At 43.3% G+C, this 21,739-nt stretch overlaps 1 protein-coding gene across 1 annotated transcript; it reads left to right on the forward strand.

Moving 5' to 3' along the window:
- The first annotated feature begins 2,404 nt into the window (after positions 1-2,404).
- On the forward strand, positions 2,405-21,219 carry LOC139324809 (vomeronasal type-2 receptor 26-like). Its single transcript, XM_070954560.1, has 8 exons — positions 2,405-2,509; positions 5,807-6,006; positions 8,882-9,185; positions 13,314-13,423; positions 14,101-14,159; positions 16,603-16,799; positions 19,892-20,018; positions 20,318-21,219. The coding sequence occupies exons 1-8, from the start codon at positions 2,405-2,407 to the stop codon at positions 21,217-21,219; spliced, it is 2,004 nt and encodes a 667-aa protein (XP_070810661.1).
- The last annotated feature ends 520 nt before the right edge of the window (positions 21,220-21,739 follow it).

A 21,739-nucleotide genomic window follows, 5' to 3' on the forward strand; every position in this document is an offset into this window, starting at 1 on the left:
TTGCAATCTCCTCCCATGGTCTTGTTGGCTCAGCTACTGGTTGCAACAGTCCAGGTGGGCACCCTGGCCTTGTCTTCATTGTGGCACAAATGGTGCAGCTTTTTACATAACTGTCTATGTCCTTTCTCATATGTGGCCACCAGAACTGCCTTCGTACTAGGTGCAAAGTCTTTAGGAACCCGAAGTGTCCTGCTGGTTTAACATCATGGCTCCTCTTGAGAATCAGGATGCGTAAACTTTGTGGGACATAGAGCTTTGTCCCCCTCCAAGCTAGTTCATCTCTTTTTGTTAAGAGATGTTGATTGTCCCGATACCAGGGGTCTGTTAGCATTTCATTTTTTAATTTTGCAGTTAAGTCGCTAGCAAGTTGGCCTTGCTGGTCACGTCGTTGCCGTCTGGTGATTACTTGGGCTGCAGCTTGGGTGGAGGGGATGATGGCATTCACTACCTGCTCCCGCTCACTGTTGTATTGGGGCATCCGGGAGAGGGCGTCAGCCAGGAAATTTCTCCCTCCTGGGATGTGCTTAAGCTCGAAATTGAAACGATTGAAGTATTGTGCCCACCGCACTTGCCTGGGAGACAGTTTTCGTGGGGTTTTTAGGGCCTCTAGGTTTTTATGATCAGTCCAGACTTCAAATGGTTTCTGGCCTCCCTCTAGTAGGTGCCGCCAGGTCAACAAGGCCCATCTTACTGCAAACGCTTCCTTCTCCCATGCAGCCCATCGCCTCTCCGTATCGGTGAGTTTGCGGGAGGTGTAGGCGCAGGGTTGTAGATCACCTTGGTTGTTCTTTTGGAGTAACACGGCTCCTACTGCCACATCACTTGCGTCTGCTTGGATGACAAAAAGCTGTTCCGGATCCGGGTGTTTTAAGACAGGTTCTTTTGCGAACAGTCCTTTTAGTGTCTCGAACGCCTGTTGGCAGGTCAGGTCCCACTGTAAGGGTTGTCCCGGGCGAGGTTTCATCGCTGAACTTCCTGTCTTTAGGAGGTCCGTCAAAGGTTTGGCAATCTTCGCGAATGAGGGGATGAATTGTCTGTAGAAATTTGCAAAGCCTAGAAAACTTTGCAGTTGTCTGCGGGTGCGAGGGGGTTGCCATTGTAGAACTGATTGGACCTTGGCTGGGTCCATCTCTATCCCCTCGTTTGATACTCGGTAGCCCAGGTAGTCTAGCCGTGATTGGTGGAAATCGCATTTTGACAGTTTGACATATAGGTTTGCCTGTAGCAGTTTTTTCAGTACTTGGCGGACAAGGGGTATATGTTCGTCTATGGTCTCCGTGTAGATAAGAATATCGTCCAGGTAGACGAGGACCCCTTTGTAAAGGTGTTCACGTAAAACTTCATTTATTAACTGCATGAATACTGCTGGGGCTCCTTGCAAACCAAAGGGCATTACTTTAAACTGGAAACTACCCAGGGGGCAGTTGAACGCTGTTTTCCATTCATCCCCTGCCTTTATGCGTACCCGGTAATAAGCTTCTCGAAGGTCTAGTTTGGTGAAAATCTTCCCTTTGGCTAGGTGGGCTAGCATGTCTTTCATGAGGGGGAGGGGATACAAGTTTTGTACGCATACAGCATTGATACTTCGAAAGTCGACCACCAATCTCATGGAGCCGTCCTTTTTCTCTTTAAACATGACCGGCGCCGCTACTCTTGGTTTTACTGGCTCGATAAATCCCCTTTGTAAGTTTTTGTCTATGTAGTGCCGCATTTCCTGCATTTCCCGGGGCGTCATGGCATACATTTTTGGTTTGGGTAGTTTCGCTCCCGGGATAATCTCGATGGCACAATCGGTCTCGCGGTGGGGGGGCAGAATGTCACAGTCGGCCTCGCTGAATACTTCGGCAAGGTCTTGGTACTCTCCTGGGATCTGATCTGCATTACAAGCGGTGGAGGGTGCGGCCGCCAATTGCTTTACTGTACCTTCTGGGAGGGAATCTTGTGTTGGTGGTGTTTTGTTTTGTGGTGGGGGGCTGCTTTGGGGTCTCAGGGTGGGAGGGAATTCTTCTGGTCGGGGCGGCAGGGGTTGGGGCCCCTTTGCTATTCTCAATCTGCGGGTCCCCTCTTGCCACCAAATGATTGGACCCCATTTGTCCAACCACGAGAGTCCCAATATGACTGGTTCTGTCATCTTGGGGGCTATTATGAAACGGATCGTCTCCCAGTGATCTGCTAGTTCTAGTCTCACGGGTTCGGTCAAGTGTGTGGCGTACGCTCCCCCCACTAGGGACCCATCAACTTGCTCAAATCGAATTGGTTGTTTGAGCTGTTTAGCTCGGATTCCCAATTTCAGAACTGTGGGTAGGTTGATTAGGCACCGTGTGCTACCAGAGTCTATTAGGGCTTGGAAAGTCTCTTGGGCCCCTGTTTTGGGGGCTGTTAGGCGTATGGGGAAAAGAAAAGGATGGACAGGTCCACTCACCATCGGGTCGTCTTCGCCTTCGTCCTCTGTGTCGTAGAGTTCGGGGAACTGATCTCCCTCATCTGGGGTTCCTCTGGTTTCGGTCAGGTGAGCGAAAAACTCCGGGCTTTGGGGGTTTTCCCGCGATACGTGGGTGGCGCGCTTGGGCCCTCGTTCCGGTCGTGCTTTGGGCGGTGGAGCTGGTCCCGGTCTAGGCGTTCCACATCTTGCTGCTATGTGGCCGCTCCCCCCACATCGGTAGCATTTCAGTGAGCTCCGTGGGGCAGTTGGTCTGTGGGAGGGCTGTGGTGTTGGGGGTTCCCGTCTGTTGAATGGCCCTTGGTCTGACCGACCTCTCTCCTTTCCCTCGGGTGGTTTCGGCGTGTCGCTCGCCCGCAACCCTCTGTCGACTTTTATCGCTACCCGGAACCATTCAGAGAGTCGGTTTGGGATGTCACGATAAGCAGTCACTTGGGAAATTCTCTTATCTAGGCTTGTCCTAAAAAAGTACACCAGCAATCGCTCAGGTAGGGGAGGTAGTGTCCCAACGACTCTCCTGAATTCACGGATGTGCTCTTTGATGGGCTTCCCCTTCTGCATTAGGTTTCTGAGCTCATCTTCCACATAGGGGTCATCCTCCTCCTCCTCATAACGGTTTCTCAATAGTTGCAAGAACCCATCCGCATCTTGCAGCTGGGGGGGCCCTGTTTTTATAGAGGGATGCTGACCACCTCTTTGCTTCTCCCTCCAGCCCTTCTGAAATGGCATTCACTAGGGCTCTAGGGAAAGGGAAAAGGTGTCCATAACGCTCTATGTATATCTCAGCTGAATCGAGAAATTGGGCGAGGTTGTCTGGGTCACCGTCGAACTTCCCTCTGAACTGGGGTGGCTCCTCCCTGTCTACCCTCTCCTCTCTGTGCTGAGCTGTGTAGGGCCCCCCTCGGTGTTGAAAGACTTCTGCCTCGCCTCTCATCCTGGGGTAGGGAGGTGCTGCCTCATCTAGGCTTTGCTGCTTTCTGGGAGGGGGGGGGGACCCATGGATGCATCGTTGGGCTCCTTCTCCTCCTGCTGTGAAGGGGGAAAGGGCTGCGCCTTGGCCTACGTCCTCTCGGGTCCACAGCCCAGACTGGTTCTCTCTTTTCTTTGGGTCTGCAGGATGGTTCCTCCCCCTGAAGGGTGGCACGGTCAAATTTTTCTTTCAACTCATCTATGGGGCTTTCGAGTGGCTTCCTTAGAATTTCTTGGCGCTTACTTTGTTTTCTGGCTTGTTCCCACTCCCATAGCCAGGACGCTCTGCCCAATTCACTTAGGGGTTTTCCCTTATCTCTCACGTTGGGAAAGGGGAATTCCGCCTCTGAAGCTTTTGGCACAGTCCCCAGGTACTTATCTGATTCAGGCTTCTTTGTTTGAGGTTTTTCCGAGAAGGAAGGCGGGGAGAGTTGAGCCTTCGCAGTTTCCCAACTGGCTGGAGTCACGTCCGCTTCTCCTCCACTCATTGCTTGAAGCAGGCTTTCCTCCGAGAGCTTCGCTTCAGCCATAGTGTCGGGGGATAACCTCCAATCCGACCATACGTCTGGGAGGGAACGGGATGATTTAAACTCAGCCAGCCTGGCTTTGAGAGAGTTTGGCAGTCTGTCAGGTTTCGGTTCTGTCTTAATTGAGTTCCATTATCAAGCGCAGAGTCTACTAATAAATCACTTTTTATTAAGAACAGAAATAGCCAACATACCTAACTCTAATTGCTGCCAAACTGGCTCCTCCGACCAACCCCCTCCTCTTCCGCTCTCCAGCCCGATATCCCATTGGCCATCATGCAAATCCATCTCTACGTCCCGGCACGTACTTCTCACAGGAATGTGGCCCCCACCCTCGTTCCCCAGGAAACCCTATCAGTTGCAAGCAGAGAACTAGGTAAAAGTTCATCTCAGCAATAAATCAGCACTTCGGGTCTTTGCTTCATGTCTTCATGTCAGAACTGGAAGAGAGCCTAATTTGGAATGCTGACAGAAGGAGCTAGTGGTCAGACCATGACAAGGGTTCAATATCTATATCCCCTATATCAAGGCCACTCAACCACTGACCAGAGATAAAAACTAAGTCCAGAGTGTGTCCCCCCATGTGAGTAGGGCTGTGAATTACTTGGGTCAGGTCCATGGCCATCATGGAAGCCATGAACTCCCGAGCTACCTCAGATGTTTCACCGATGGATGGCAGGTTGAAATCCCCTATGACCACAAGTCTGGGGGTATCAGCCACTACCTCGGCTATAACATTGAGGAGCAATAGCTTGGAGATAGCGAGCGCATGCCCCCACCACATGATACGTCCCCCTGCTCCCGCCATACCTGCCCCTCCCACTCAGCGTATTAATGGAGAAGCCCTCAATAGAGGGCATTCTAACAGTCCCCTTTCCCCCAGAGTCTGTACCCCCTATGGCACCATTAACAGCTGGACTAGTCTCCATCCCCCGTGGGTTTTCCCCCAAACCCACATAACCTCCCCACCCCTCAGAACCCCTTTAAAGTCTATTTAAAAATGTCCTTAAAAAACCCCTCAATCCCCTTTTTGCAACATGCCACCTCTTGGGGTCCCAAGACCCGTCATTAAGGTGAGCCCTCGATAACATAGAAGGCCAAGCCTGCGAGAGGGGGAAATCTGGCAGCGCAAGAAGCTTTGCCCTGGAATACATTTAAAAACACTGGAGTGATAATACAAATTTGGCCTAGACATGGCCTAGGGATCTATAATGATGGTTTCCAATGTCCAGGAAGCAAGACTAAGTTAATCGGAAGAGTCACCACTACCCTCTCACAGTAATGGGTAGGAGTCCTCATGTTCTGTCCAGCTGGGGGAACTATCCAACCACCCTCTCACGGTGGTTGGTCATCCTAATCAAGGCAAAATGGAGAAGTCCAACCACCCTCTCACAGTGGTTGGCTCTATTAGTCCTGAAAGATGAACATCCCTTCCACGGCGAACGTAGTGTGGAACCGGCTCCATCAATCCTCCCGTAACTGTCTTGTCTTCCATACAGCCAGGAAACAGGTTGAAAAACAGAGCCGGGTCCCAAAACTCCGGAAGTAAAAGAGTCCATGTTGAGGTCAATCAAGTGTCTTACAAGGCAGATGGAAAACAGGTTGGGGGGGGGGAACGACTCCATCAGGAAATTCCATTTGCAGTCCAAGCCTCCAATGATATCAATAAGGAGGACCTCACTCCTAGAACAGGGGTGGAATCAATCTGCAGAAGTTCTTCAACCATAATGGAGGGTCCCACCAGCATAGAACCCCTCACCAACCTCAATTTCTGAACTCTGGCCGACCCTCTGGCCAACCGGGGTCCCGCTGGTGCTGTCATCAACACAAGATCTCTAACAGCCTCCTCACCGGAATCTTTGTCCCGCAGACGCCCCCTTCCTCCTACCAGGCGTCTGCGGTCCACAGTCCGGTGAAAGTCAGCCCCAGCTCCAGCACAGCTAACGGCGCCAGTGCCACCCCAGCTTCAGGCCCACGGGCCATCTGGTCGGAATCAGGCCCACCGCCATCCGCCATCCGCCATCGCTCGCCATCCTCTGCCGCAGACGCCGCCGTCCATGATCGCCATAGGTCCATCTTACAGTTACTGTTTTTGAGCCAGGTTTCACCTAATCTGTACTTGTTCCTTTGGTTTTTCCTGCCTAAGTGTAAAACCTTGCTTTTCTCCACATTAAATTTCCTTTTTGTGGATAAGGCCCATTGTTCAGGTCTGCCAAGATCTTTAGCATCCTTAGTTCTGGTGATTTTACTTATCAGGAAAATGTCACATAATTCTTGAATTTTAAACCTGAGCAAAGGGTAAAACATGAAGGAATTTCTATCAGTTAAGTTTATGAGTAAACATCTAATTAAAATCTTTTTAATAAATAAGTAATTTCTTGGAGGTCTTGCCTTTTCTTTTTAACAATATTTTTGATTTGCTCTCAACTTTTCCAGACTTGTCCTGAGACTTCATTCAAATATTTTATTTTTTAAAAAAATTGTATTCATTTTCTATGGAGCATACATAACATAATGTTCAGAGAAAAGAATATTATTAATTCCACCTGGAAGGGAAGTTGGGTTGGGGCTGGAAAACATGTTTCCTTGCAAGCCATTACTCTATCTTGACCTTGATTGATGCAATTATCTACCCTGTTATTATTGAAAAGGGTATCATTTATTTTTCTTGGCTCTGCTTTTAAAGACCAATGAGAAAAACAATGAATGAATATGTCCATATGATGGTTTAGAAAACCATTGACCCTAAAGAGTGGAACAAGGGCTCTACACAGATAGATTAATCAACAATCTGTCCTTTTTGCTGGTTTCCATGTTTGTCTCTTGCAAATCTCTTCTGGTTTCCTTAGGCATGCACCGTGCTCCCTGAAGATGAGAAAAAGACAACAATAAGATTGTTTCATCCAAATGATCTCTACTTAACGGAGAAGAAACCCCGAGTTGGAAGAAATCTTACAATTCATCTAATCCAACCCACTTCATAAGAGATGCTCATTTGCACATCACTGGCCCATCACCATTAATCTTTGGTTTAAAGATCTTTGGCAAAAGGAGCATTCACTACTTCCCATTGAAACCTTTTAAGAAGACAGCGTACATCATATGATTCCAGAGATGTACCTAAAGAGAGGAAGGAATGTTCAAATGATGCAGCACATGATATTCCTACTCATGTTGCCAGACTTAGCAGGCAAAACAATGGATAGGATGGAATCGGACTCTTTCCCACATGAGTCCTATGAGCCTGGAGATTATGTCATCGGCGGGATCACCTCTCAGTTTATTCTATTTACTCCCATGCATTATTTCAAGTCTCGTCCTCCTTCATTACAAGATATGAGGAAGAAAAAGTAAGGAAATCCCTCTCAATTCCTTGCATAAGTTTTATTGTTTAAAATGCCCTAGCATTTTCAGTAATACGTTTGACAATTTTCTTTGCATTTGGGTGGATTGGTGTGACTCAATTGGAGGTTTTTTCCCCTTTTTACTGCATGTGAATTAAGATACATTTATGGTTTGCCATGGAACTTTGGATCCATGAATGCATTTTTTTTTTTAATTTGATTTATATGCCACCCTTCTCTGGAGACTCAGGGCGGTTTACAATGCATTAAGCAATAGCCTTCATACTTTTGTATATTTATACAAAGTCAGCTTATTGCCCCCACAAATTGGGTCCTCATTTTACCTCCCTTAGAAAGGATGGAAGGCTGAGTCAACCTTGAGTCTGGTGAGATTCGAACTTATAGTAATTGCAGACAGCTGGTGTTAATCACAATGCTTTTAGTCTGCTGAGTCACCAGGCCCTATATATTTTGTTGTAAACCATTTAATGGGAATTTTTCTTCCAGTCCAAGCTATAGCTGAAAGGTTTCTTGATTGGATCCCATTCAAATAACAACTACTATTTGCTATTTGTGCAGTGGTGGTACAGTGGTTAGAATGCAGGCTAACTCACTGCTCACTCCAGGAATTCAATTCTGAACAGCTCAAGGTTGACTCAGCCTTCCATCCTTCCGAGGTCGGTAAAATGAGGATCCAGATTGTTGGAGGCAATATGCTGACTCTGTAATCTGCTTAGAGAGGGCTGTTAAGCACTATGAAGCAATATATAAATCTACGTGCTACTGTTATTGCTACTAACTATCTAAAATTTATCATAATTATGCCATAATCTAGGAATGAGTTTTGAATTTCAGTAGCCTTGGAAATGGTTAAATAGTCAAACTTCTGCTGACTTCATGTAGTTGTAATTCCACTGGCAAAAAAGAAACGGATTTTTTTGAGACTTTCCCTCCCGGTTTAAACCACAGTTCTAGGATTTAACTGATTGAATTTTTAATTTTTTCCTTGGTGATCTTCTAAGTAATCATTCTAGTTGTCCAAAATTGGCTTCATTTGAAGTCTCTCTCCAGTAAAACTCAACTCCTGGACCTTTTATGATGATCTCCTCTGGGTCTCCTCCAGGTCCCATCAGCTAAACAATGCAGGCTGGCGGGCCCGTGGGGGAAGGCCTTCTCTGTGGCTGCCCCAGCTCTCTGGAACCAGTTACCTCCTGAGGTCTGGACTACCCCCACCCTATTGGCCTTCCAGAAAGTGGTGAAGACCTGGCTTTTCTGGCAGGTCTGAGGCTGTTGATCTCGCTGTTCAATCTTGCAAGATCCGGCCATGGATGGTGTGCATGTGTTTTTAATGTTTTTAAAATATTTTTATAATGTTTTTTTTAAATATTTTATTTTCATTGTTTGTATTATTTTTGTTGTAAGCCTCCCAGAGTCCCTTGGGAGTTGGGCAACATAGAAATATGATTAATTAAATTAAATTAAATTAAATCTCCATGGCATATATATATATATAAAGGTTGGGCTCAGAATCACAAGTGTGCAGAATGTTGTAAGTAGTAATTTTGATTTTTGTTGACATTGTCACATGAAATATTATGTAGTTTTATTTCCACAGTCATCACAAAATTTTACCAGCACTATTTAGCCTTGGTATTTGCTATAAATGAGATCAATGACAACCTGAAGATCTTGCCCAATGTCACCCTTGGATTCCATATCGTGGACAGCTACTGCCAGGAAAAAGTGTTCCATCACAGCGTTCTGCAGGTTCTACTTAAATCACAGAGATTTGTCCTCAATTACAACTGCAGTTCCCAGAAGAACGTGATAGCGGTGATTGCAGGATTATCTTCGGATATTTCCTTCCAGGTGGAAGACATTTTAAGGATGTACAAGGTTCCTCAGGTCAGACCCCTGTATGTTGGGTGATTTGAGCTGCTTTGATTTGATTTATTGTTGGTTGCAAAGTCATGTCCGACCCATCGCGATCCCATGTACTATGTTCCTCCAGGCCTTCCTGTCCTCTACCATCCCCCGGAGATCATTTAAGCTCATACCTACTGCTTCTGTGACTCCATCCAGCCACCTCATTCTGTCATTCCCCTTCTTCTTTTGCCCTCAGTCTTTCCCAACATTAGGCTCTTCTCCAGTGAGTCCTTTCTTCTCATTAGGTGGCCAAAGTTTTTGAGTTTCATCTTCAGGACCTGGCCTTCTAAAGAGCAGTCAGGGTTGATCTCCTTTAGGACTGACCGGTTTGATTGCCTTGCAGTCCAAGGGACTCGCAGGAGTCTTCTCCAGCACCATAGTTCAAAGACCTCCATTCTTTGGTGCTCAGCCTTTCTTATGGTCCAACTTTCACAGCCATACATTGCAACTGGGAAAACCATAGCCTTGACTATACGCACTTCTGTTGACAGGGTGATGTCTCTTCTTTTTAGTATGCTGTCTAGCTTTGCCATAGCTTTCCTCCCCAGGATCAAGTGTCTTTTAATTTCTTGGTTGCAGTCCCCATCTGCAGTGATCTTGGAACCCAGGAAAATAAAATCTGTCACTACCTCCATTTCTTCCCCATCTATTTGCCAGGAAATGAGAGTGCTGGATGCCATGATCTTAATTTTCTTAATTAAGTTTGATATATTTGTTTGATATATTTACTATATATTGTAAATTTCTTAATTGGCTTGATATACACATTTCTTCAGCTATCTTTGTGTACTTTTTCCCCCTTTTCTATGCATGTATATATTTGAACGTGGTATTCAAACAAGAACCAGATCACACCCTACACATTACAGAAAGTGTATAGGAACATGATAAACGTAGGACAGTTTTGAGCAGAACTGTCTTCACTTGTGGAGTGAGAATAGCATCCACTTTGTTGGGACATTCAACTCTATGCCTTGCCCCATACTGACCTATTTTCAGTGGTTGGAACCAAGCTTCAATCTCAATAGATACCAGTGGTGGGTTGCTACCAGTTCTCCCCGGTTCTTGCGAACCAGTAGTGGAAATTTTGAGTAGTTCAGAGAACCGATAAATACCACCTCTGCCTGGCCCTGCCCCAAATCTATTCTCTGCCTCCCTAGTCCCAGCTGATCAGCTAGAAGGAAAAAAAATCAGGGCTCACTTGACAAAGAAAAGGAAAAAAAAAATAAGACACCTTAGCTTTAAATTGAAAAGCCAAGAAGCTTCCCAACTGATCAGCTAGAACCGATCCGCTCCTTGTAAACCGCTCAGTGGTGGTAGATTGGCAATTGAGGCCAAGCTGCCTGAAAGTGGTTTCCGATGCTCTCGGTAGTGGCAGAGCGGCAAAAAACTGTTTAAACTCTTGCAGTGGCACTTCAAAGGGCCGCCCTACAGCTGATCAGCGGTAAAAGGCAGTGTGGTGGTAGACCAGTGCACTCCAAAAACAAATAGTAGACCAGAACACTCCAAAAACAAATGGGTAGATGGGTATGCTCCAAAAATAAATGGGTAGACCACTATGCTCCAAAAACAAATGGGTAGACCGGTACGGCTCTGCAAGCAGTTAAAAGACTGGTAGACCAGTACCTCTGCTAAATCCTAAAGAATTGTTTGTCACATGACCATCAAACCACACCCACAAAATAAGCCACGCCCACAGAACCGGTAGTAAAAATTTTTAGAACCCACCCCTGGTAGATAGGGAATATAGCACATATGAAGCCAGTTCATCAAGCCAAAGCAGAAGATGCAAATCAAAGTTTGCCTTACTTTTAAGAGTAAAAAATACAGTGGACAATGGGAACAGAAATCACAGTGTTCAATTAATATTTTGAAGCAGACCTATTTCCCAGGATTTTTCCCTGGATCATCAAGTCAACAAATTAGTGACTTATTGATGACTCATTCTTTTAATGTGTCATATGTATAACAGTACCTTGTGAAGTAGAGCTTATCGATAACAGAATAAAATAATAGAATGACAGAGTTGGAAGGGACCCTGGAAATCTACTAATCCAACCTTCTGCTCAAGCGAGAAACCCTACACAATTTCAGACAAATGGTTGTCCAATCTCTTCTTAAAAACCTTCAGTATTGGTAGAAATGGAAGAAGAAATAGTGAAGGGTCCAATGATAGCATGGGCACAAAATGTAGGCCGTAATATAAATTTAGAGGAATGGGAAAAATTATGGAACAAAAACTGTAAATTAACATTGTCAACCACATATAAAGAAAACCAGTACAAAATGTTTTACATTCTATCACATTCTATCACAGCCTCTAGGCTGTGACATGCCAAATTTCTTATTTTAATAGTATTAATTTTAATGTTTGCTGATAGTTTTGAAGTTCATTTTTTTTGTACTGACTGGCTTTGGTAAAACTCTTACTTCTTCAAGATTTAGAATATTTTTGTAGTTATATGTCCTCTCCCAGTTTCCCTCTGCATGTCTTTTCATGGAGGTCAAACATTTCTAACATCTGGCACAACTATCTCAAATTGAAAGAATAGCCAGATCTCACCAATTTGCTTGTTGCTGTACATTCACTGTATAGCAGAGGTGGTATCCAGCAGGTTCTGACCAGTTCTGGAGAACCAGTAGAGGAAATTTTGAGTAGTTTGTGAACCAGTAAATACCACGTCTGACTGGCCCCACCCATCTATTCTCTGCCTCCTGAGTCCCAGCTGATTGGGAGGAAATGGGGATTTTGCAATATCCTTCCCCTGGAGTGGGGTGGGAATGGAGATTTTACAGCATCCTTCCCCTGCCACACCCACCAAGCCATGCCACGCCCACCAAGCCACGCCAAACAGAACCAGTAGTATTTTTTTTTAATCCCACCACTGCTGTAGAGTCAACTTTTATTCCAGCTTTTTAGAACAAGGCACCCAGAAAAATGAGAGAAAATCTGTATTTATGAGAACAACCCTTAAAAATTGTCTTCAGGGAAGAAATTTTATCAGCAACCTGTGTGAAAGAGATGTTCTAAGTGGATGCTCCCCTAAGCAAGGGATTGGATGAATTTTACAATCCCACTATGTTTATAAATACTTTTTGCTATGTTTATAAGTACTGTTAACCAGACAGGAACATTTTATTTTTATTTATTTTATTTATTCATTTTCATTCATTTTCATTTATTCATTTATTCATTTATTCATTTTCATCAAGAATGTATTAGATAACAGATATAAGTATAAACATAATTATGAATACATGAAATGGATACGGATAAAAGGAAACATTAGGACAGGGACAGAAGGCTTATGCACGCCCCTTAAAGACCACTTAGGAATGGGGTGAGATCAACAGTAGACAGTCTAAGGTTAAAGTTTTGGGGGTTTGGGAAAGAAATCACAGAGTCAGGTAGTGGATTCCAGGCATTGACCACTCTGTTACTGAAGTCGTATTTTCTGCAATCAAGTTTGGTGCGGTTTACCGTGAGTTTGTATCTATTGTGTGCTCTTGTATTGTTTTGGTTGAAGCTGAAGTATTCATTGGCTGGTAGGGCAGATAATTTTATGTGCTACGCTTAGGTTGGACTGAAGACGGTGAAGTTCTAAGTTGTCTAAATCCAAAATTTGAAGTCTGGTGGCATAAGGTATTCTGTTACGAGCAGAGGAGTGGAGGACTCTTCTTGTGAAATATCTCTGGACTCGTTCAATTGTATTAATGTCCGATATGCAGTGCGGGTTCCAGACAGATGAGCTGTACTTTGAGAATTGGTCTAGCAAAAATTTTGTATGGCCATAGTTTTCAGTTCAATATTACCGGAGAAGAAGCTTCGCAAGATTAGGTTAACAACTTTTAATGCCTTTTTGGCAAAAGCATCTACATATTCTGTCTCATCAGCAGTGAATTTAAGTCATACTGTACTAAAGTCCAGCATAGCCTCCCAAGTGACAAATAGGTTGGTTCACAAACAAAAAATGTTAATGTCACACACTCATACAGACTGGCAGAGCCTTCTTCTATCTCATTTCTTCCATCTATCATTTCTATCTATCTATCATTTCTTCATCTATCATTTCCTCTATATCATTTCTGAAACATCTCTCCATTTAGCTGGCATATGGCTCCTTTCCTTTTGAAGGGAAAAATGGATTGAACCCTTCCTTCTTCCGTATGGCCCTCAACGAAGATCACCAGGTCCAAGGCATCATTTCCCTGCTAAGGTATTTTGGATGGACCTGGATTGGCCTCTTTGCTGAGGATGGTGACCATGGAGAGAGTTTTCTGCTAACCCTGGAGGCTCTGTTCTCCCAGAATGGAATCTGTTCAGCTTTCACTCAAAGAGTGCCCCAGAGGGAGAAACAGAGTGTGGGTGATTGGAATAAAGTCAGTGCCTTGGTTAGAAGAATTCATCTCCATTTTACACAGAGCAGAACGAGCATAATGGTTGTTTATGGAGATGCGAAGACCCTGATATGGCTGAACATCTTAACATCTACAGAACATAATAGATGTAATGAAAAGATATGTGATGGAAAAGTGTGGATTATGACAGCCCAGATAGATGTTACATTAATGGACCAACAGTTTGAGAACACATTGGATCTGTTCCAAGGATCCCTTTCCTTCATGCTTCATTCCATGGAAATTAATGGGTTCCAAGATTTTCTGAAATTCTTCAAATTTGGTCAGAGTCCACAAGACTGGATTCTGAAAGAGTTCTGGGAGGCAGCTTTTAAATGCCAGTTTCCAAATCTCAACCATGTGTTTAAACATTCATGCACTGGGGTGGAAAGCTTGACGTCACTTCCTGCTTCAACTTTTGAAATGGCCATGAGCGGACAGAGCTATGGCATCTACAATGCAGTTCATGCTGTGGCCCATGCTTTGCATTCTGCAGTTTCATCTCAAGTTATATCCAGGAGAACACTGGGCAGAAAAAGATTTCAGCCATGGCAGGTACTCATGGAACTCTGTCCTTATCATGGCACATTATGAGCCGTGGTGGCGCAGTGGTTAGAGTGCAGTACTGCAGGCTACTTCTGCTGACTGCTGGCTGCCTGCAGTTTGGCAGTTCAAATCTCACCAGGCTCAAGGTTGACTCATCCTTCCATCCTTCTGAGATGGGTAGTATGAGGACCCAGATTGTTGAGGGAAATAGGCTGAGTCTGTAAAACTATTTAGAGAAGGCTGTAAAGCACTGTAAAGTGGTATATAAATCTAAGGGCTATTTCTATAGTCATGATATTAGTGAGATGGACAGCACAGTTATACAATAAATTAAAAAATATATAAAAAAGACAAGACAAACCCTTTTGTAAAGTAGCTCCAAGCCACAGCTCTTTTCAACAGGAGTTATCGGCCCAGGAGGATCCCATTTGTATGCCCTGGTCTCACATGGGAAAGTGCCACCACATTAAAAACTAAATATGGAGGGTTTTTGAAAACTACAATAGTCAACACCTAGCAGTGTTATGATTTCAAGACTTCAATTCAATGGCTGGCTGAAGAATTATGGCAATTAATGTCCATACGTCATATACATACCAAAGTTGAGAAAACTGCTCCAGATACACATTTAATCTTACCAAATTTACTACAAAACAAGCTTTCAACATTACCAAGGTTTGGAAAACTTGCTCTGGGCACACATTTAAAGTATGGATTTCAGCGGGTGCTCCAGGCTTTCTTGAGCACCTCAAAGGAAGAGGGTCCTGCCTCTTCTGCCACCTCTTTCCCAGTTGACCTGTTTTCCCACACCATCAAAATCTTCCTTCCTGTGTCTTAAATCTAACATTCAGAGTACTATAGTTCAACATTTTATTTATGGAGTGGAGAAGAGGAAAGATGGAGGCAAGGGATCTTTTTATCTGAAGCTTTCCTGGCTGATTGTTGTGGTCCACCAGCAGCCTGCAGAGCTGGCAGCAGAGTTTGACAGTGAGGAGGCTGGGGAGGAACATGGGCCAGTCCTGGAGTCTGGGGAAGGCCCGGACGAGGGCTCTCCGTCAGAGGCAGAGATGGGGCCAGGGCCATCTGGGAGTGATGCGCAGACTCCAGAGTCCCCAGACTCAGCCAGTGGAGAGGCATACAAACAGGAGGAGCCTGTTCCTAGTGCATGCATGCGCAGAGCTGCCAGAAGGCAAGAGAAGCTAAAGCAAAGGGATGACTTGGGAGTAAAGCCAGGAGATGATTGGCCTCTCCCATAAGGCTTAAAAGAGAAACAAAGGCACTTGGGCCTTTTGCAGGAAAGCAACATTGCTAACTCTGTTTCCAGTCGGCATCTCTGTTTGTTTTTGAACTCCGCAGGGCTTTGCCAAGTAAGGCCTTTGGCAATGTGTCAAAGAAGATAAAGGTTGGTGATTATCCTGAAGGACTTCTTCCGAAGGACTTTTTTTGCAACTAATTGAAACTCAGCTGGGAATGAAAGTAATTCTCGGCTTTTACAATAAAATAGTTTTTTTGGGGGGGACTAATTGTGTATTGTAATGACTCGTAAGCCTAGGTCACAACACTGATATGTCAACAGAGTGAAAATGAAAACAGTAATATATTTCTTGGTATTTTCCCCTGGCCTTCCCTGGGCCTCATCCACCACTCATTCAATTGGTCTTCAGTTCATTGCAATTTTGTCTGTCATTTAATGACCCCATAATCCCTTACAGGGTGGAGTCAGGACAACTGACCAGAGTGTTTGCCGGCCAGATGCCCTTTCTGTCACCAATGTGGAATTTTGCAGCAGATATATTCTCATTGTGCCCACAGAGAGTCATATCAGCCCCTACCGAGGATCAAATTCACAGCCTCCTGATTGTGAGACGAGAGCTCCACCTCCAGGCCACAGCACCACTCTCTTCAGTTCACTGCAATTCAGGGGATTAGACCTAAAAAGGATGACGTTTTCAGAATATATTGGGTTAAACTGGCCCTGGGAAAGTAGATTAGAGACTAATCATGGGTGAGGTCAAAATTCATGTGTATGAAGACACTTAATTACGGGAGTATCGTCTGAATCATGAAGATGGGAATAGATTTTTAAGTTTGTTTTCAGAAATCTTTCTCCAGAAACAATCGAGTAAAAACGGATTCCTGACATAAGAAATATATATATATAAAAAGCTATGTGGTTTTTTTAAGTCTCTACTGTCAGCAATGAAATACAGACATTACCAGGTTTGAGATAGAAATAGATAAGATATATGGAATACCATTTCAAATATTACTTGGAGCAAACTTCTGCTTTAATATTTTTGAATAATTTACATGGCTACTCAAAGATTTTGTACAAATGTATCTGCCTGGTTTTCGCTTGTTTGTTTGTTTTGTTTGTTTACCTACCAACCTATCTATTTCCTTTTCCATCAGCTCCACTTTTTTCTTCAAGGGATTTCCTTTAACAACTCAGCAGGAGAAACAGTGTCCTTCAATGCAGAAGGAGAAATGGAAAGCCAATTTGACATCATCAACTTGCTCACCTTCCCCAATCATACTTTCCAGAGGCTGAAAGTTGGAAAGCTTGATCCCAAATCTGTGCAAGGAAAACAAATCTCTCTTAGTGAAGATGTGATAGTGTGGAATAGGGCTTTTAACCAGGTGCACAAGGTAGGATCCTAGTTTAATTTTTTAAAAAAAAAAATATATATCAGAGACTGATGACTGTGGATTATAGAAGTGGAAAAGTGTAGTATTGGAAAAGTTTACAAGGATCATATATTCCAGACCTCTGAAACAGAGGTGGGTTTCAGCAGATTCTGACCAGTTCTGGAGACCAGTAGAGGAAATTTTGAGTAGTTTGGAGAACCAGTAAATACCATCTCTGACTGGCCCCACCCCCATCTATTCTCTGCCTCCCAAGTCCCAGCTGATCGGGAGGAAATGAGGATTTTGCAGTAACCTTCCCCTGGAGTGGGGAGGGATTGGAGATGTTACAGTATCCTTCCCCTGCCCCGCCCACCATGCCACGCCCACCAAGCCATGCCATGCCCACCAAGCCACATCCACAGAATCGGTAGCAAAAATTTTTGAATCCCACCACTGCTCAGTAATGTGCAGGAATGTTGTTCAAGCCATCATAGAAGGTGGTTTCTCCAGCCTTATCTGCAGAAGCTGTGAAGGTGAAGGGTCCACAACTGTATAGTAGCCCGCCGTTCAGGTATTATCATCAGCAAATGATTTCTCATAAAAATCTTATTAAGAAGTTTCAGAGGCTCATACTGAGAATGATCAGTGGTGGGTTTCTGATATTCTTACTACCAGTTCGTTGCGTGTTGCGCCTTCAGCACAGGTGCCTGGCCTTCCATGCATGCGCTTTGCTCATGAGCGTGCCTTCCGTGCATCCGCCTGGCCTCAAAAACATGGCTAAATAGGATGGCATTATGTCAGGATGGGTGGGTGGGACCACCCGCAATCGCTGCTACCGATCCGTCTGAACCGGTACGAACCGGCTGAATACCACCTCTGGCTTTGATCAATTGCGGGAGGGATCCGATACTCCCATATTACACCACTCCTGCGCGGCTTGCATTGGTTGCCGGTTGCCCTCCGGGTGAGATTCAAGGTGCTGGTGTTAACCTATAAATAAGGTTTATTTATAATCTGGTGTTAACCTCATGGTTTAGGCCAAGGTTATTTGTCGGACCACCTGCAACCAGCGTCAACTTCCCATCGCCCGGTGCACTCTCACAGAGAGGGCCTACTCAGGGTGCCATTGGCTAGACAATGTTGGCTGGCGACCCCCAGAGGTAGAGCCTTCTCTGTGAGCGCCCCCACCCTCTGGAATCAACTTCCCTTGGGGCCCCGGTTGGCCCCTGACCTTCGCACCTTCCGCCGTGAATTGAAAACCTGGCTATTTATGTCCCCCGGCCTGGACTGATGGGGTAGTATATTTTAATTTTTTTAAAAAAACTTTTTATTCTTCTGTGTATATTTGTTGTTTTTAACAGTCGCTTGGTCGATTGTCGTTGTGAGCTGCCCTGAGTCCTTGGAGATAGGGTGGCATACAAATTTTATAAATAAATAAATAAATAATAAATTGTGCTCCTTACTATCACATAGAATAGAATAGAATAGAATAGAATAGAATAGAATAGAATAGAATAGAATAGAATAGAATAGAATAGAATAGAATAGAATACAATACAATACAATACAATACAATACAATACAATACAATACAATACAATACAATAACAGCATTGGAAGGGCCCTTGGAGGTCTTCTAGTACAACCCCTTGCTTAGGCAGGAAATATTATCATAGTATTATTCATTTTTAAAAAAAATTCTTTATGGATTAATTCATATATTTATTCCCCATTTTCCTTCTCTGTTCAAGTGAAGGTAAACATAGAGCAATAGAAGAAAGAGTTCATGACCAAAACAATACACACAGTTTATGAACTCAAATCTGCAAGAAAAAAAAAAATCTGAAACAGGGGTTGATACTGAAAATTTCCCCAAATATGATCTTACATTGTTTCTAATGGAAATAATAGTGTGTCTTCTGAATGAAAAATAGTTCTGACGTTTGTCTCATCCATCTCTTTTCATGCTTCAGGGGCACTTCACACAATTTGTATAAACCAATATTTAATAGTGTAACAAATAGCTGAATTTCTACGGTAGTACCTTCAGATTCTTCTTTTTCCCAGAACATCTTTAGTGCCTAGTTTTCTGCTTTAACTGTGTTTTATTATACAGTACTTGATGTTTTACACCAGTGTTTCTCAACCTTGGAAGCTTGAAGATGGGTGGACTTCAACTCCCAGAATCCCCCAGCCAGCAGCGCTGGCTGGGGGATTCTGGGAGTTGAAGTCCACCCATCTTCAAGCTTCCAAGGTTGAGAAACACTGTTTTACACAAAGAAAAAAAGAAAAGAAAACCAACAAGCAGTAGCACACCGAAAAAGAAAGCATAATTTTATATCTTCATTCCCGTCCCATCCCCCCCAAGAATGGTTATGGATTGCATATACTGCACTGTTGCCATGTGCATTGTTGCATTGTTACATATTATTGCATTGTTGCATATTATTTGTTTGTTTAATTTTTATAGGCACCCATCTTAATGAATGACTCTGGGCAGCTATAGAAATCAATCAATCTAACAAACAAATAAATATTATGCAACAATGCAATTGGATTATATTGTTGCGCATCATGCACTTCCCTCATTTTTAACACTGGCAACTCTTCCTGAACTCTTATTAAAATGAAAAGGAAGTTTTGCAAGTCTCTGAAAAGTATGTCAAAGGCCCATCACTCCATCAAGATAAATCCCTGCCTTTACTATTTTAAATAAGGAAATTACTTACTGTCCCTTACTCCTCCTTTAATGAATATGTCAAGCACAAAGAGCGTGGTGAAAGAGAAAATGAGAGGGTCCACTATAGAGGAAAACAACTTATCTCTTAGACATTGATGGCTAAATTTTAATTTTAAATGATCTTTATGTTAGAAATTATGTTTATATATAGCACTACAGATCAAACAAAGAGTACACTCATCACGTGATTTACTGCTTAACTGCTCAACTATAACAGGAAACAGGAAATTCTATTTGGAACAAAATAACATAGAGTATATACCATAGATTCAAACTTGTAAACACTGCCATCTATTGCCTGAATACTACTGTAGTTGTCACATATAAAATACATACCAACAAATTGTATTCCAACACTTTATTTTCCGGATAGGGGGCCCCTCAATCAATGTGTAATGAATTTTGCCAACCAGGTTATCAGAAGAAGAAGAAGGAAGGGAAGAAATTTTGTTGTTATGACTGTGTTCCATGTTCAGAAGGAAAGTTTTCAGACCAGAAGGGTAAGTGAAGTTGTATAGACAGTATTCAGCAGACAGTGAGACCATTATTAATTGGAGAACATTATTCAAATAAAAATGTAAAGTCTTGTTCAAGTCAAGCTAAGTCTCATTCATAATGGGTGCTTTAGACATAGAATTCACATATGAAATATGTGCTATAATAGCTAGGATGACCATAATCATCTTCCATTATATTTCAGTAGAAGATTTGGTGGTTTCCAGTAGCCTTCAAGAAGAAACATCCACAAACAATTTCAATGTGTCAGAACTAAACTGGAACTTGGTCTTTTTTCCCCCAGATATGAATGAGTGTTTCAGTTGCTCAGAAGATCAGTATGCAAATGAAGACCACACTCAATGCATCCCCAAAGTCATAACTTTTCTCTCCTATGAAGAACCCTTTGGAATCAGCTTAGCTTCTGCTGCTCTCGTTTTCTCTTTCACCACGCTCTTTGTGCTTGACATATTCATTAAGCACAGAGACACTCCAATTGTCAAAGCCAACAACCGAGATCTCTCCTACATTCTCCTTGTCTCCCTTCTGCTTTGTTTCCTCTGCTCTTTGCTTTTTCTTGGTCCACCAAGGAGGATCACCTGTCTTCTGCGACAGCCCACTTTTGGTATGACTTTCTCAATGGCCATTTCTTGTGTCTTGGCCAAAACCATCACAGTGGTGGTGGCTTTCATGGCAACAAGACCAGGGTCCAACATGAGGAAGTGGGTGGGGAAAAGATTGGCCAACTCCATTGTAGTCTCCTGTTTCTCCATTCAAGCAGTTCTTTGTGTTGTGTGGATGACAATCTTTCCCCCATTCCCAGATATGGACAAACAATCATTCACCAAACAAATCATTGCAGAATGCAATGAGGAGCCCATTGTGATGTTTTTCCTTGTCTTGGGGTATATGGCGCTTCTGTCCATCATCAGCTTCATGGTGGCCTTCCTAGCCAGGAACCTTCCAGAGAGTTTCAATGAAGCCAAGTTCATCACTTTCAGTATGCTGGTGTTTTGCAGCATTTGGTTAACTTTCCTTCCAGCCTATCTCAGCACCAAAGGGAAAGAGAAGCTAGCTGTGGAGATCTTCTCAATCTTGGCCTCCAGTGCTGGCTTACTTGGTTGCATCTTTGTCCCAAAATGTTATATTATTCTGATCAAACCAGAGCTAAACACCAAAGAACAGCTGACAAAGCAGAAGCATTAATGAACTGATTTGTTGATCTATGATCAGAGCTTTGCTCTCTTTTATCCTTGTGATGTGTTTACGTTTAATATTACATGATTTGTTTGTATTAAAGGGTGAAGGATATTTATATTATTCAGATGAATTGAATAAAAATCTTCTTCTGATAGACCTTAAATAACAATATCTGTTGCTAGATTTGCTCGGTCAGCCAGGTAAAGCTCTGGATCACTAAATAGAAATTAATTTTGGATTGATTACTATTGAAATGGAGAAGAATTCAGCATAGTTATGATTATGAAAATGAGTATTTTTCTCATTGTATATAATGTATTTCCCATTGTCCTTTGATATGTTTTACTGCTTTATTTGATTGATTTCAATAATAAAGTTTTATTCTAAATGGCTTTGAATGAGTTAACACACACTATATTAGGTGCAGTTCAAAGTATTTGCTATTATTCCATATGCTTAATTCCTTCTGTAGGAAGGACTGTTGAGTTACAGGTAATCCTCAATTTATAACCATTCATTTAGCAGC

This window comes from Pituophis catenifer, unplaced genomic scaffold (assembly GCF_029215685.1).
Source record: "Pituophis catenifer annectens isolate HBS135680 unplaced genomic scaffold, rPitCat1.0.hap2 SCAF_15, whole genome shotgun sequence".
NCBI lineage: Eukaryota > Metazoa > Chordata > Lepidosauria > Squamata > Colubridae > Pituophis > Pituophis catenifer.